The sequence below is a fragment of the Dendrobates tinctorius genome, unplaced genomic scaffold (genome assembly GCF_039654945.1).
Source record: "Dendrobates tinctorius isolate UK_male_01 unplaced genomic scaffold, ASM3965494v1 ptg000162l, whole genome shotgun sequence".
Taxonomy (NCBI): Eukaryota; Metazoa; Chordata; class Amphibia; order Anura; family Dendrobatidae; genus Dendrobates; species Dendrobates tinctorius.
In genome coordinates, this window is record NW_027361829.1 from 73707347 (window position 1) to 73722265 (window position 14919).

Sequence of the window (14919 nt, forward strand, 5' to 3'; positions counted from 1 at the left end):
CCCCAATTCTAACTCCAACCCTAACCCCCAACACACCCCTAACCCTAATCCCAACCCTAACCATAACCTTAACCACAAACCTAACGCTAACACACCCCTAACCCTAATCCCAACCCAAACCCTAACCCTAACTTTAGCCCTAACCCTAATGGGAAAATGGAAATAAATACTTTTTTTATTTTTTCCTAACTAAGGGGGTGATAAAGGGGGTTTTGATTTACTATTTATAGTGGTTTTTTCTGTTTGGCAGCTGTCACACGCTAAAAGACGCTTTTTATTGCAAAAAATAGTTTTTGCATCACCACATTTTAAAGCTATAATATTTCCATATTTTGGCCCACAGAGTCATGTGAAGTCCTATTTTTTGTGGGACGAGTTGAAATTTTTATTGATATAATTTTCGGGCACATGACATTTTTTGATCGCTTTTTATTCCTATTTTTGGGAGGCAGAATTAACAAAAACCATCAATTCATGAATTTCTTTTGGGGGTGGCGTTTATACCGTCCCGTGTGTGGTAAAATTGATAAAGGAGTTTTATTCTTCAGGTCAGTACGATGACAGCGATACCTCATTTATAACATTTTTTATGTTTTGGCGCTTTTATACAATAAAAACAATTTTATATAAAAAAATAATAATTTTTGCATCACTTTATTCTGCGAGCTATAACTTTTTTATTTGTTCGCTGATGATGCTGTATGGCAGTTTTCAGCTGTACCATGTTTATTTATATCTGTCTTTTTGATCGCGTATTATTCCACTTTTTGTTCGGTGTTATGATGATAAAGCATTGTTTTTTTGCCTTTTTTTTTTAAAGGGGTTAACTAGTGGGACAGTTTTATAGGGTGGGTTGTTACGGACGCAGCAATACTAAATACGTGTACTTTTATTGTTTTTTATTTATATAATAATAATAATGTATTTTTTGGAACAATATTTATTTATTTTATCTATTCAGGAATTTAAAAAAATATATTTTTACACAGTATAATGTTTTTTTTACTTTGTCTCAGGGTGGGACATCACTATATAGTGTCAGATCGCTGATCTGACACTCTGTACAACACTGTATCAGATCAGCAATCTGACAGGCAGTGTAGGAGGCTTCTCAGCGCCTGCTCTCAGCAGGCATTGACAAGCCACCTCCTTGCTGGACCCGGAAGGACCCCACAGCCATTTTGGATCCTGCAGGGAGGAGGCCCTCAGAACAATGCAATCACATCGCGTTGTTTTTAGGGTCTCAGGAAAGCATGCAGGGAGCCCCCTCCCTGCGCGATGCTTCCCTATGCCACCAGAACACTGAGACCATGTTTGATTGCAGTGTGCCGGGGATTAAAGTGCCGAGAGCGGTATAGTGCCAGGTGCCAGCTGTGATAATTAGTTGACACCCGGCCGTGATCAGCCGCACTCCCCCCATGAGCGCGGCTGATCGGTGATGACGTACTGTTCCCTCCATGGGAACTAAGACCCAGGGCACATGAACGGAATAGTACAGAAAGGGGTTAAGGGGTTAAATACTAGTTTTAATTTTCTTTTCCGAAATCGGTAATGCACATGAAAATAAGATACTTTGCAATATATCTTATTAAAGAAATCAACTTTTTTGCTTGCCCTGACTGTTCATTCACTGCAAAAATTCTCAATTCATGAGTAACGTCTGTATTTAGTGAAGACAAATTTTTACATTACTGAGATAGAAGATGAAAGTTGCTGCTGATAAAATTCTATGTAGAGGGGAAGGAGGAGGCGCTAGAGACAGGGCTCCCATCTCCACTGCCCCCTCGCCTCTACATAGAATCTTATTCCAGGATGTGAATACAATGTCTTCCTGTGAGAAGGATGCATTTTAGGGTAGCATAGTGACTCAGTGGTTAGTATTGTGCCTTGTAACATAGCAGTCCTGGGTTAAAATCTCAGGAGCAACACAGGGTCAACATCTGCAAGGAGTTTGCATATTCTCCCCGTGTTTGCATGGGTTTCCACCTCATACTCTAGTTATCTTCCACACTCCAGAGACATACTGGTAGGGAATTTAGATTATGGACCCCAGTGGGGACAGTGATGGTGATAGATGTAAAGCACCATGGAAATTAATGGCGCTACATACACTACCGTTCAAAAGTTTAGGGTCACTTAGAAATGTCCTTATTTTTGAAAGAAAAGCACAGTTTTTTCCAATGAAGCTAACATTAAATAATTCAGATATACACTCTCTATACATTGTTAATCTGGTAAATGACTATTCTAGCTGCAAACGTCTGGTTTGTAATGCAATATCTTCATAGGTGTATAGAGGCACATTTCCAACAACCATCACTCCAGTGTTCTTATGGTACTTTGTGTTTGCTAACTGTGTAAGAAGGCTAATGGATGGTTAGAATACCCTTGAGAACCCTTGAGCAAGTATGTTAGCACAGCTGAAAACAGTTTGGCTGATTAGAGAAGGTATAAACCTGACCTTCCTTTGAGCTAGTTGAGAATCTGGAGCACTACATTTGTTTGTTCCATTGAACTCTCAAAATGGCCAGAAAAAATGAACTTTCATGTGAAACTCGACAGTTCATTCTTGTTCTTAGAAATGAAGGCTATTCCATGCGAGAAATTGCCAAGAAACTGACTATTTCCTTCAATGGTGTGTACTACTCCCTTCAGAGGAGAGCACAAACAGGCTCTAACCAGAATAGAAAGAGAAGAGGGAAGACCCGCTGCACAGCTGAGCAATAAGACAAGTACATTAGAGTCTGTAGTTTGAGAAATCGACATCTCACAGGTCCTCAACTGCAGCTTCATTAAATAGTACATGCAAAACGCCAGTGTCAACATCTACAGTGAAAAGCTGACTCTGGGATGCTGGCCATCAGGGCATAGTGGCAAAGAAAAAGCCATATTTGAGACTAGCTAATAAACGGAAAAGATTAATATGGGCAAAAGAAGACAGACATTGGACAGAGGAAGATTGGAAAAAAGTGTTATGGACAGACAAATCCAAGTTTGAGGTGTTTGGATCACACAGAAGAACATTTATGAGATGCAGAACAACTGAAAAGATGCTGGAAGAGAGCCTGATGCCATCTTTCAAGCATGGTGGAGGTAATGTGATGGTCTGGAGTTGCTTTGGTGCTGATAAAGTGGGAGATTTGTACAAGGTAAAATGGATTTTGAATAAGGAAGGCTATTACTCCATTTTGCAATGCCATGTTATATTCTGTGGACAGCGCTTGGTTGGAGCCAGTTTCATCCTACAACACGACAATGACCCAAAGCACACCTCCAAATTATGCAAGAACTATTTAGAGAAGAAGCAGGCAGCTGGTATTCTATATGTAATGGAGTGGCCAGCACAGTCAGCAGCTCTTGACCCCATTGAGCTGTTGTGGGAGCAGCTTGACCGTATGGTAAGCAAAAAGTGTCCATCAAGCCAAACCAACTTTTGGGAGGGGCTTCTGGTAGCATGGGGTGAAATGTCTCCAGATTACCTCAGCAAATTAAATGCTAGAATGCCAAAGGTCTGCAATGCTGTAATTGCTGCAAAGTGCGCATTCTTTGACGAAAGCAAAGTTTGAAGGAGAAAATTATTATTACAAATAAAAATCTTTTTTTCGAACCTTGTCAATGTCTTGACTAGATTTTAAATTCATTTGGCAACTCATTTGATTAATAAAAGTATAAGTTTTCATGGAAAACACAAAATTGTCTGGGTGACCCCAAACTTTTGAACATTAGTGTAAGTACAAAATAAAGGAAATAAATCTTGCATTGCATATTAACCATGGAGAAATGCAATTAACATTAATTATAGACATGAGTGTAGACAGCTAATAATCTCAAGGTATCACTACATATAATGTTCTGTGCTAGTAAATCTGTTCTTGTCACCCTATTCCTTATCTGTGGTTTATTAGTATAGTGATACCAGAGAATTTTAGATTATAGTCAAAGACAAAAGTCATGAATTCTGCATTCCTCCATCTGATCTCCAGTCTTTTCCTTCATGTTTAAGTGATATCCTATGTAATCTAATAGCCCAGGTGCAGCACAGGTTGCACTGAAAAGAAGATCAGTAGATATATGAGGCTGCGGCTGAGTGCAGGAACCAGACTGAGAAAGAGAAAGTTGTAATATGCTTTGCCAACAAAACACTAAGGAAATCCAATTATTTTAACCACAGTTGGTGGAGAAACAGACCGTTTGTATAGGGTGAATCAGAAGACGTCCTGAGACATTAGTCATGGGGAAGAAAAAGAAGAGTCGATTAGCGATTATAATGGAGGATGGTGAGTACAGAAGAATTGTTTGCTGTACTTCTGTATGTGGTATTCAATTCAGATACTTAGTGCATGTGAATGTCCATATGTATTTCACGTATTATTTATTTATTTTATTCCATGGCATTGTATATATGAAAAGAATGCAAACAGTTTAAGGCATAAAGACATAAAGTAGAAAATAAGTACAAGAAACATGACTAAAAGAGTGACTGACATAGGGACAGAGGACCTCAAGGGCTAATAATCCACCATCAAGAGGGAAGGAGACAATGACTCTGATTCATCAAGAATGGTGTTTTTCATGCTGGTCTTGATGAGGAGGAGGGGACAATTTTAGAGGTACACACCTCTAAATGAATCAAGTGAGGCACAAAGTGGTGTGCGCCACCGTGTGCAACTCATCACAAATCTTTCTCCAGTCATGCCACAGCTCGCCATGGATTTTACAAAGAGAGGTAGCCATGCCTCATCACACTCACATCCCAAACGAGCGTTACCCACTTTGACGGAGTTGGATGAAAATGGCGCTGAAATGCTAAAAGCAGAAAAATATTTGCACAGCCTTGTTTTGTACAAAAATATTGCAACTTTTCAAACCTTTTTTAAACAATTTTCTAGTGTAACAGCTTTGATAACTCAGGGCCAATACGTGTGAGTGGCTATTAATCTACAGAGTGGGCCATTTATATGGATACACCTGGGTGGGCCATTTAAAAAGTTGGATCCATAATGGCCAACTTCAAAATGGCCACCATGGTCACCACCCATCTTGAAAAGTTTTCCCTCTCTCATATACTAATGTGCCACAAACAGGAAGTTGATATCTCCAACCATTCCCATTTTATTTAGGTGTATACATGGCCCACCCAGGTGTATCCATATAAATGGCCCACCCTGTATATTGGCATTCTTAGCATGGCCCACCCAGGTGTATCCATATAAATGGCCCACCCTGTATATTGGCATTCTTAGCATGCCAATCTCCGCAAGGAGAAACAATATTTATTGGATATCGGTCAGACACAGCTAAACCAGATCTCACACTTTGCACTGACGAGGGGCAGTACCCCAAAACACGGTGTCTGCAAATTGAAATTCTGGATTGGCTTTTCTCCTTAGTCATGTGACAAGGCTCGTTAAAGGGTCGACATTGACTTTTAGGATTGCTACTTCCAATAGGTGGCACTAGAGTTCTAGTCATCAATTTGCATATTAATCTATATTCATTTACCACCTAAAGTTCTATATCCAAACATTTATATATTCCAAAGTTTTAGTAGAAATAAATGGAAATTCAGTACCATATTTGGATTTTGGGTGTCATAGAAAAGTAATTTTTCTTTTTTTTAAATCAGCATAGCAATCTTTACACTTTTCTTTTATATAGCCATGAATTACATTATAGTACTCAGTTGTGCTTCAAAGTTTGAACTATTCTGAATTTTTCATATTTCTGCATAAGTTTGACCTAAAACTAAATCAGATTTTCACATGAGTCCTAAAAATAGGGAAAGAGAATAAAATGAGTCAAAAATATTAGGCTTTGTCATTTTTTATTGAGGAAAATAATCAAATATCACATAATTAAGACTATCCAAAATTGTATTTGATAAAAATATTTTAGAAGATGATCAGTACACATTGTATATTATAGAACTGAAAATCTGACTGTAGATGTCTCAGCTGGGGCCCAGATACACATATTTAGGGACATAAATTCAGAGTGTTGATTGTCATTCAGTTAGAACATGGTTAATGCTCCGTTATGCTTTGTTATGTCTGACTTATAATTATAGAATGCCTATAAACATTAAAAGAGAGATCCGTAGAATTACAAATGAAAGGAACAGAGACTGAAAAGCTTTTACAAGCACAAAAGAGACATAATATTTACATGCTTTTCATCTTTTTTGGCAGCTGGCATTGAAATTGATGGACATTTGGATACTGATTCAGATACTGATGGTGAGTATTCAAAGAGAAATTGTGTGACTGTTCTTCCCTTGGTGTTCTTCAAATGTATGAAAGAGCACATAATGCACACTGATATAATAAAGAATTAATACAAAGATTGTAATAATTGAAATATGCTTATTTAAAGGGTTGCCTCATGTTCTTTCATGGGCAAAATTGCAAAGAGCTTGTAAAAAGAAGACACTTTACATTTCAATTTTTGTTTAACATCATCTCCATTCTCAAGAACATAGAGATTTTTAATTTTGTTGTCTACTTCTTGTTGCCTGTGTTGCTAACCCATGCTGCTGCTCTTTTGCAAATAGACTTGTCAGCTCCGACCAGAAGTTGCCAGGATTGCTCAAGTTAGCTGTTAGCTCCCAAGTGGGCCAGAGTCAGAGCACCTGCACCTCCAACTGCGCTCTTCCACTTGGCCAACTGTCATTTTAGCAATCTTCTTATTTATGAGCTTAGTGCTTCCCTGATTCCTTGTTTTCTGCTTGCTGTGGCAGTGCACTTCTGTACAAGAGATGAGAAGAACCCATTAAGTTATAAAGATCCTACTAAGGGGAAAAAAGAAAATAGCAGACAAGTGTCTGTGCTGTGATTGGGTGGATCCAAAAACTACGCCGGCGCAGACACATGACTCGCTGTCTTTGTCTCTTCTTTTAAAGAACAATCACTTCCGAACGATTCACCTCAAAAGTAAAATCCACATGGATCTTCACAATATTCGCAATCACAGCTCCATTTTCGCCAATTGCTCTACAACCTGTCAAAGATGGGGTGTAAAAACACTGTATATGGTTTCCAGTAGGCAATAACATTTGGGAGCCTCCCATTGGGCGCTTTTAAAAAACGGATCCATCAAAAAACGGAAGCAACGGATGAAAAAACGGATGTGACTCATCCGTTTTTCACATTCTGCTACAGATCCGTCGATTCGTCGAGCCAACGGATTGCGACTGATACAAAAAAACTGAAGTGTGAAAGGGGCCTAATTGTGAATAGTTCAGGTGTGGGATGATATAAAATAATGGCAAGTGGACACCAAAAAGTCAAATGCAGCAAAACTTAAAAAGATTAGTCACTCACTCTTCTTGGTCCAGATTCCTTTATAAATTATAACCACACTTTGGTTTGTAAAAAGACTGCTGGTGGAGGCGCATGTGACCAGACTTGTCCATCAGCCTCCTCCAGTTGTATATCTCCTCAAACAAGAAAGCTGCTTTTCTATTAGAGGAGACTGATGGACAGGTCTGGTCACATGCTCCTGTATCAGCAGCCAATTTTTGTGCCCAAACCTTTTAAATTTTATTTATTATTCACTTAATACTTGAGTATTTTATAAGGATCTTATGGCCACAACAGGATAACAGTTCTATTGCAAGATAGTAAGACTTAATTGTTAGTTTTAGTATGTACAGTAGTGAATGTTTGAGCTCACAACTATCTACAAACCCAGGTATCCAAAATGGAGCAGTCAACTATAGTACGCAATTCCAATAATATTATATCCAAACAAAAATGTAATCATAAAGCATACACATTTTTTTAACATTTTGTTTATTGAGAACTACAAATATAAAATAAATCTAAAAACAGGAGAGGTGTCAAATGAGTGCATCATCACCAGTGGTATATAGGATTCCCCAAAATCAAATCAATCATTGCAAGGGCTGATGGCAAATGACATATACATTGTAAACAATTTCCATCAAGTATACCATATAGTTGCACAGTCATAAAAAACTAATATTCATATAATATCATAGGGTATAGATAGAGTAAACTGAATGTAAGTATTTAGCCAGTATATGACAGAAGCAATTTGTTGTATGAACAGTGTCCTAGATTTAAAGGAAGATCCTAAGTGGTTCAGCAAAACTTAAACCTGTCAAAAAGTGACTTTGCAGAATATCAGCATTAATCTTTGTGATAGACAGAATAGACCACAATATTAGACAAATAAATACAGGTGCATGTCACAAAATTAGAATATCATCAAAAAGTTAATTTATTTCAGTTCTTCAATACAAAAAGATAAACTCATATTATATAGAGTCATTACAGAGTGATCTATTTCAAGTGTTTATTTCTGTTAATGTTGATGATTGTGACTTACAGCCAATGAAAACCTAAAAGTCAGTATCTCAGTAAATTAGAATACTATATAACACCAAGAGGAAAGTTGATTGGTAAAGTGGAACTTACTTGTGCTTCATTATGCTGTGAAATTCTGTGGGTTCTCCGATAGCAAAGTAACAATCTACTAAGAGTTGATGGCTATGGGAGCATTTTCCCGTGGTAGTGACCCTCCTGAGGAGCAGAGGTGCACGGAAAAAAGCTGGCGTGTAGATAGCAGCTGCCGACGTGTTCCGGCCGGAAGCACCGCCGAGACTGTGGCGACGTGCATGAGAGGGAGAGGTGCAACATGTTTTGAAGGATACTCTCCTTCTTCACGAGGGCCTGATGAAGAAGGAGCTTATCCTTCGAAACATGTTGTTTTTTTATCCCTTCACGCACCCGCCCCATCTCGTGACATCACGCAAAGCCCCGCCCCTCATGCACCTCACCACAGTCACATCTTTGTGCTAGTTTGCCATCGGAGAACCCACAAAATTTCACAGCATAAGGAAGCACAAGTAAGTGCCGCTTTACCAATCTAATAGTTCTACAATAATGGCTTAACATCCCAGGATTATCACATACTGAGTACTGAGTAACCATTTGACATTAAGTGCACTCCTAAATTCTGATATTCACTTTTTGATATCGGTTGTTCACAGTAACCGATTGGTTGCCTGTCAAGGGGCATCAGTAGTGTTAGTATTCGACCCCTCTTTTCCTATTATCGCGGTGATTATTAATCTTTTTTGGTATGTATTCACTTTATAGCACTAGCTTGAAAAATTATTTTAAAATCCGAAATGTTGGCCTACGGATTTGTATGTTCAGTAAATGCACTCAATACTTGGTGAAGGCTCCTTTGGCATCAATTACTGCTGAGCTGTTATGGAAGTACAGGTTGCTTTGATAGCAGCCTTCAGCTCATCTGCATTGTTTGGTCTGGTGTCTCTCATCTTCTTCTTGACAATAGCCCATAGATTCTCTATGGGGTTAAGGTCAGACGAGTTTGCTGGCCAATCAAGCACAGTGATACTGTTGTTTTTAAACCAAGAATTGGTACTTTTGGCAGTGTGGACAAGTGGCAATTCCTGCTGGAGAATGAAATTTCCATCTCCAATAAGCTTGTCGGCAGATGGAAGAATGAAGTGCTTTAAAGTTTCCTGGTAGATGGCTGTGCTGACTTTGGCCTTGATAAATCACAGTAGACCTACACCAGCAGATGACCATTTGTGTTTTGGTGTGTGTGGGTGGATACTCTACCGCTCTGCCTGTATGCTTTTGTGTGGTTAGCACCGATCAGCTTCAAATAGGTAGTGTAAGTTTTGCCTTTCTGCTTGACATAGCACCTGTCTCGGCCACATGTGCAGTTAACACGGGTCAGTTGACGGGCAAGCTCAACCCACGTGGTTATTCCCTGTGGGTTTAACAGGGTATTGCACACTTCTCATATTTCAGTGCCGCTAGGTGGTTAGCTGAGTTGGGTACTTATATTTTCGGTGCCGCTCCTTGGTCTGCTGAGCTTGGTATTTAATATTTTTAGTGCCGCTTGGTGGTTAGCTGAGCTTGGTGCTCTTATATTTTCTGTGCCTCTCGGTGGTTAGCTGAGTTGGGTACTTATTTTTTCTTTGCCTCTCAGTGGTTAACTGAGTTGGGTACTTATATTTTCAGTGCTGCTCGGTGGTTAGTTGAGCTTGGTACTCTTCGTCCCGTTCACTCTGTGTGGTTTTAATGCAGTTCGTTCGCTACTTTTTTATCCATCATTTGTTCACACTAGTAGCAGGTTAACATCTCTGCACGGTGGACCCCGGGTTGCAATTGCACTTTATTAATTAATTTTATTTAGTGCAATCCGCCAACCCTATCAGTTTGGCTAGGATAGTGGTGCTGTATGATGAGCACGGGGATGTGTTTGATGAGCGGAGGGGGTGGAAAGAGGTTAGAAGAGCGGCAGACTGTTATTCTTAATTGTTTCTTGTTAACTTAATGTGTGGATATTCCAGCACATTAAATTAAGGAAAAAAAATAAAAATAACAGTCCGACGCTCATTTAAACCATTCACAACGTCCAGACACAAAGGCTTGTGTCATTGGCTGCCAAAGTCACATGCATGTACCTCTCCATATACTTTAAAGTGGGAACATGTGGTTTTGGCACCATTTTGTCAGTGTAGCGGCGCAGAGAGGCTGCTTCTGCTGCTGCAACTGGATAGTCAGATAGTTAGGTAGGCGGTTGATTATCAGTCAACTAGTTCAGATACATAGGATCTTGTGTGGCTATGAATTCGACTTTCCAGCAGATCAATAATTTTTGCTAATTGTGTAGTCCAGAGACACCAGAGAACATTTCAGTTTATAACTCTTTTGTGCAGCTAATATTGTGCTTGTCATGCACAGTGTAGGAAAGGCTAAGAGCACCACGAAGAAATAAGGGAAAGGGAACCAAACACTAGGGAAGGGAGGAGTTGAAACCCTTAGACAGATCTAGCATCACCTTGTCTGCCCTATCGTCACTATATAGGTTCCGCACCTATCGCTGAGCAGCATACCTAATCCCTGCCTTACCCTCTTGATAAGCCCTGCATCGGGAAGGACAGGATGGGCGCTAGTCAATCCTCACTACTCCTAATGACAGATGGGATTGTAGAGGTCGGCCAGGGCCGTAGTCGTGGCTGAGTGCATCAGGTTTTGTGTGCCCTGGCCTCCCAACACATGAATATCACATTACCCTGGCAGCTTACTTGCCTTTTTATCCCCTGCGTCATCAGGGTCTGCACTCCATCCTTTAGGGTCACCTCCGGCCGCTTCTGAATAAACAGAGACACAGTCCAGGCAAAACTCATAATGTAGAGCTTTACTTTCATGATTTCGCAGCAAATCCAGATCCGTTACAACATTTTCAACAGCTTGCACATTACACATTACTTCATCTTTCCCTGCACTCGTCTCCCTGTCACACTGTATGTTCCTGGGTCGAACTGTTTCCAGCGGCTCCTCAGCATCCTCCCTGGTCAGCCTCACTGCATATGGGTGTTCCCTCAGCCGTTTCACCCCAGTTCTGAGGGCATCAGCCCAAGCAATGACCTGCCACATGGCAAGTGACCTGCCATGTGATGCTACTGTGACTTCTCCTCTGTCCCAAGTTCCTGTAGATGCTGTCTTTGCCCTTGCTGTGTCTATGCTGTCCCACTGACTTTGGATGGCTGGGTTCCCCCTTGAACATTGCGGGGCGCTGAGTAGCTCGGGAATTTAGCCCACCCGAGCACTGCGGGCTTCCTATCCCTCACTGACTTTACCAGAAACTATCCCTGCCTTAAACCCAGCTAACCACTCCTATGGTTAAGCATTTACATGTATGCTTACACTAAGTACACCTATAATACCCTATCTAGTGACCAAACTTTGTACACTATACTTTCCCTAATTATATACTTATCTACATGGCAGATTCTGTACACATTATTGCAAATAAACCATCTATACACAATTATACAAATATACACAATGAGCAGAGTTTCTGTACCCGCTTACAGGATACACAAACAAGGGGTAGCACTTAGCTTGAGTAGACTAAGAGAGAAATACAGACTTCCTCCAGCAACACTAAGGAGGAAGATAGCTGACTGCTAAAGCTTTAAGCCTCAACAGCAAAATGGCAATAGCAATATCAGCCGCAGCTTCCAGCAGCAGCAGGTGTATCATCTAGTGCTGGGGAAAGGTTGCCACTGGGTCCTAAAGTCAAAAGGCATAGGAAGAAGTCTGCAAAATACACTGCTGAGAAATTTTGCAGGCAGATGCAGAGTGACGGTCTGCAGCCTCTGACATACCTGTGACAGTGCTTGAGCCAGGAGTCTACATTTGAAAATCTAAATTGTTTGTTCTAATTGCATGCTCTGGAAAGCAGGCCACAGGCCAAGCAGGAGTCTACATTTGAAAATATAAATTATTTGTGCTAATACCGTGGTCCTGAAACAAGGACACATTTCTGCATAAAAATATTTGGTGCTGGCAATATATTTGGTCAGGCACGAGTGCACATTTGAAAATACAAATTGTTTGTGCTCGTAGCATGTTCCTGAAACAAGGCCACATTTCTACATAAAAATATTTTTTGCTTGTAATATATTTGGCACGGCAGGAGTCCACATTTAAAAATATATATTGTTTGTGCTAATAGCATGTTCCTGAAACAAGGCCACATTTCAGCATATCATCATTTTTTGCTCATATTTTTGCTTCATTCAGGAGGCAACATTTGAGAATCTAAATTGTTTGTTCTAATACTATGCTCCAGAAAGCAGGCCACATTTCAGTATCTAATAATTTTGTGCTCATATTTTTGCTCTGTCCAGGAGGCCACTTTTCAGAATTTAAATTGTTTGTTGTAATAAAGTTCTCCAGAAAGAAGGTCACATTTCTGCAAAAAAATATTTTGCGCTGGCAATATTTTTGTCCAGGCAGGAGTCCACATTTGAAAATATAAATGATTGTGCTAATAGCGTGGTCCAGAAACAAGGCCACATTTCATCTGGTGCTGGTATGACTAGGCATGAGTCCACATTTGAAAATACAAATGGTTTGTGCTAATAGCATGTTCCTGAAACAAGTCCACATTTCTACGAAAAATAATTATTTTTGCTAGTAATATTTTTTGACAGCCAGGAGTTCACATTTGAAATGATAAATTCTTTGTGCCAATACCGTGGGCCTAAAGGAAGACCACATTTCTGCATGAAAATATTTTGCTCCAAAAAGCAGGTTACATTTCAGTATATAAATCCTTTTATAATTGTGTGGTTCAGCCAGCAGGCCACAAATTTGAGCATGGGACAGGGCCTGGGACAGGGCTTGGACCAGCATTTCTAGCTTAAATATTGATCAGTAACAGGTGGATGAGTGACAGCTGTAGGCCTGGTGGTCTGAGACCCCAGTCAAAATGAGGCAACACAAATGAAGAAGACCCAACTTGGACTTAAAATATGTCCAAAAATTAGGGACAGACACCAGTAAAGTGGCATCAATTTATTTTATTTTTTATATTTATTTTACTCACTTATATAGCACCATTAATTCCACAGCGCATTGCAGACATTATCAATTTCCCCACAGTAACAATAATATAATGGGGCTCTGACACCCTGTTCACTACAGGAAGCTCACCAGATGGAGATCCCAACTTGGAGTCTTCACATTTCATAAAATTGTTAGTAACATCAGCACCAGTAGCAACACCAGGCACAGAAGCTATGACAAAGGTGTCACAGACTGCAATAACGCTAGATCAGTGCAGCACACTAAAAATGACACCATCGCCTAGTCTGTTCAGATTGCGACTGGGATGCAAAAGTAATTGGAAATCCATGATTTGTTCATCTTTATGAAAGTTAAGCGGTCTACACTTTCAGGGGACTGCCGGATGTGTCCGTGAGCACACCAGCAGCAGCGCTGAACACATGATCTGAACGCTGGCTGCCGTGTATGGCAAAACGTCCAAGGCGTGACAGGCAAATTTAGGTCATTCTTCCATTTTTGAAGACCAAAATGCAAAAGGGTCCAAACCCCCCTGATGGCATTGATATTGAGCTCAAGATACACCTTCACCATCTTCTCCAGTTGTTCACTATGTGCTATACTTGTACTCTGTTCTGCTGATGCACCAGGTGGTCTAAAAAATGTGTGAAATGACTCAGAAATTGCTTACTTTTTATTCTTTATTTTGCTCACTTATATAGCACCAATTAATTACACAGTGCTTCACAGACATTTGGCACTGTCTCCATTGGAGCTCACAATCTAAATTTCCTAACAGTTTTTCTTTGGAGTGTGGGAGGAAACCGGAGTACTCGGAGGAAGCGCATGCAAACACAGGGAGAACAGATGTTGGTCTTGGTGGGGTTTGAACCCAGGACCCCAGTGCTGCAAGGCTGCAGTGGTAACCAATAAGCCACCATGCTGACTCTACCACTTACACTGCTGTTAATGTTTTTGCTTTGATAACTTGATGTTCCTGGGGATGGAAGTCTATAACTGCGATGCACATTGTCATGCCGCTGCATACTCACCCAGCCTCCGCTCCCGCGCCACAGCCCCTCACCGCCTGGCAGCTGTGGCATCCTCTTCTGACAGGTCGGTGGCCGACGGCATCTCTGCATGCTATGCGCATGCGCCGTAGGCCGTGGCTGCTCCTCTCTCCTGTCTCTTGTGATCCGGCGGTGCTTCCGGGTCAGGGAAATAGGAGGCCAGTCAGGGATATATCAGGCCGCCCTCCTGTAATGGAGGCACCTGATCTTTGTGTTATAACCACACATTAGGCCCTCTGTTCTGCTATCCCTGCATCTCACCTTTCCACGCTTGTCTCCCGCAGTCCTACTCTGGTCCTGTCTGCTGTGCCCTGCTTCGTCCTGCTGTTCATGGTCCAGTCCCGCAGTCCCACTCTGGCCCTGTCTTCCGTGTCCCTGCTCAGTCCTGCTGTCCGTGGACTAGTCCCGCAGTCCTACTCCGGTCCTGTCTTCTGAACCCTGCTCCGTCCTGTTGTCCGTGCTCCCGTCCCGTGGTTCCACTTCAGCAA

The 14919-nt window shown here is 40.9% G+C and overlaps 1 protein-coding gene across 1 annotated transcript in view; it reads left to right on the plus strand.

Annotated features, from left to right (window-relative positions):
• The first annotated feature begins 4231 nt into the window (after positions 1 to 4231).
• The window catches only part of LOC141052558 (transmembrane channel-like protein 2), a 362090-nt gene continuing 351402 nt past the window's right edge, over positions 4232 to 14919 (plus strand). Inside the window, exons 1-2 of the mRNA XM_073549810.1 lie at positions 4232 to 4277; positions 6189 to 6236. Of these exons, the coding sequence (XP_073405911.1) occupies positions 4232 to 4277; positions 6189 to 6236 (94 nt within the window). The remainder of the gene's footprint in view (positions 4278 to 6188; positions 6237 to 14919) is intronic.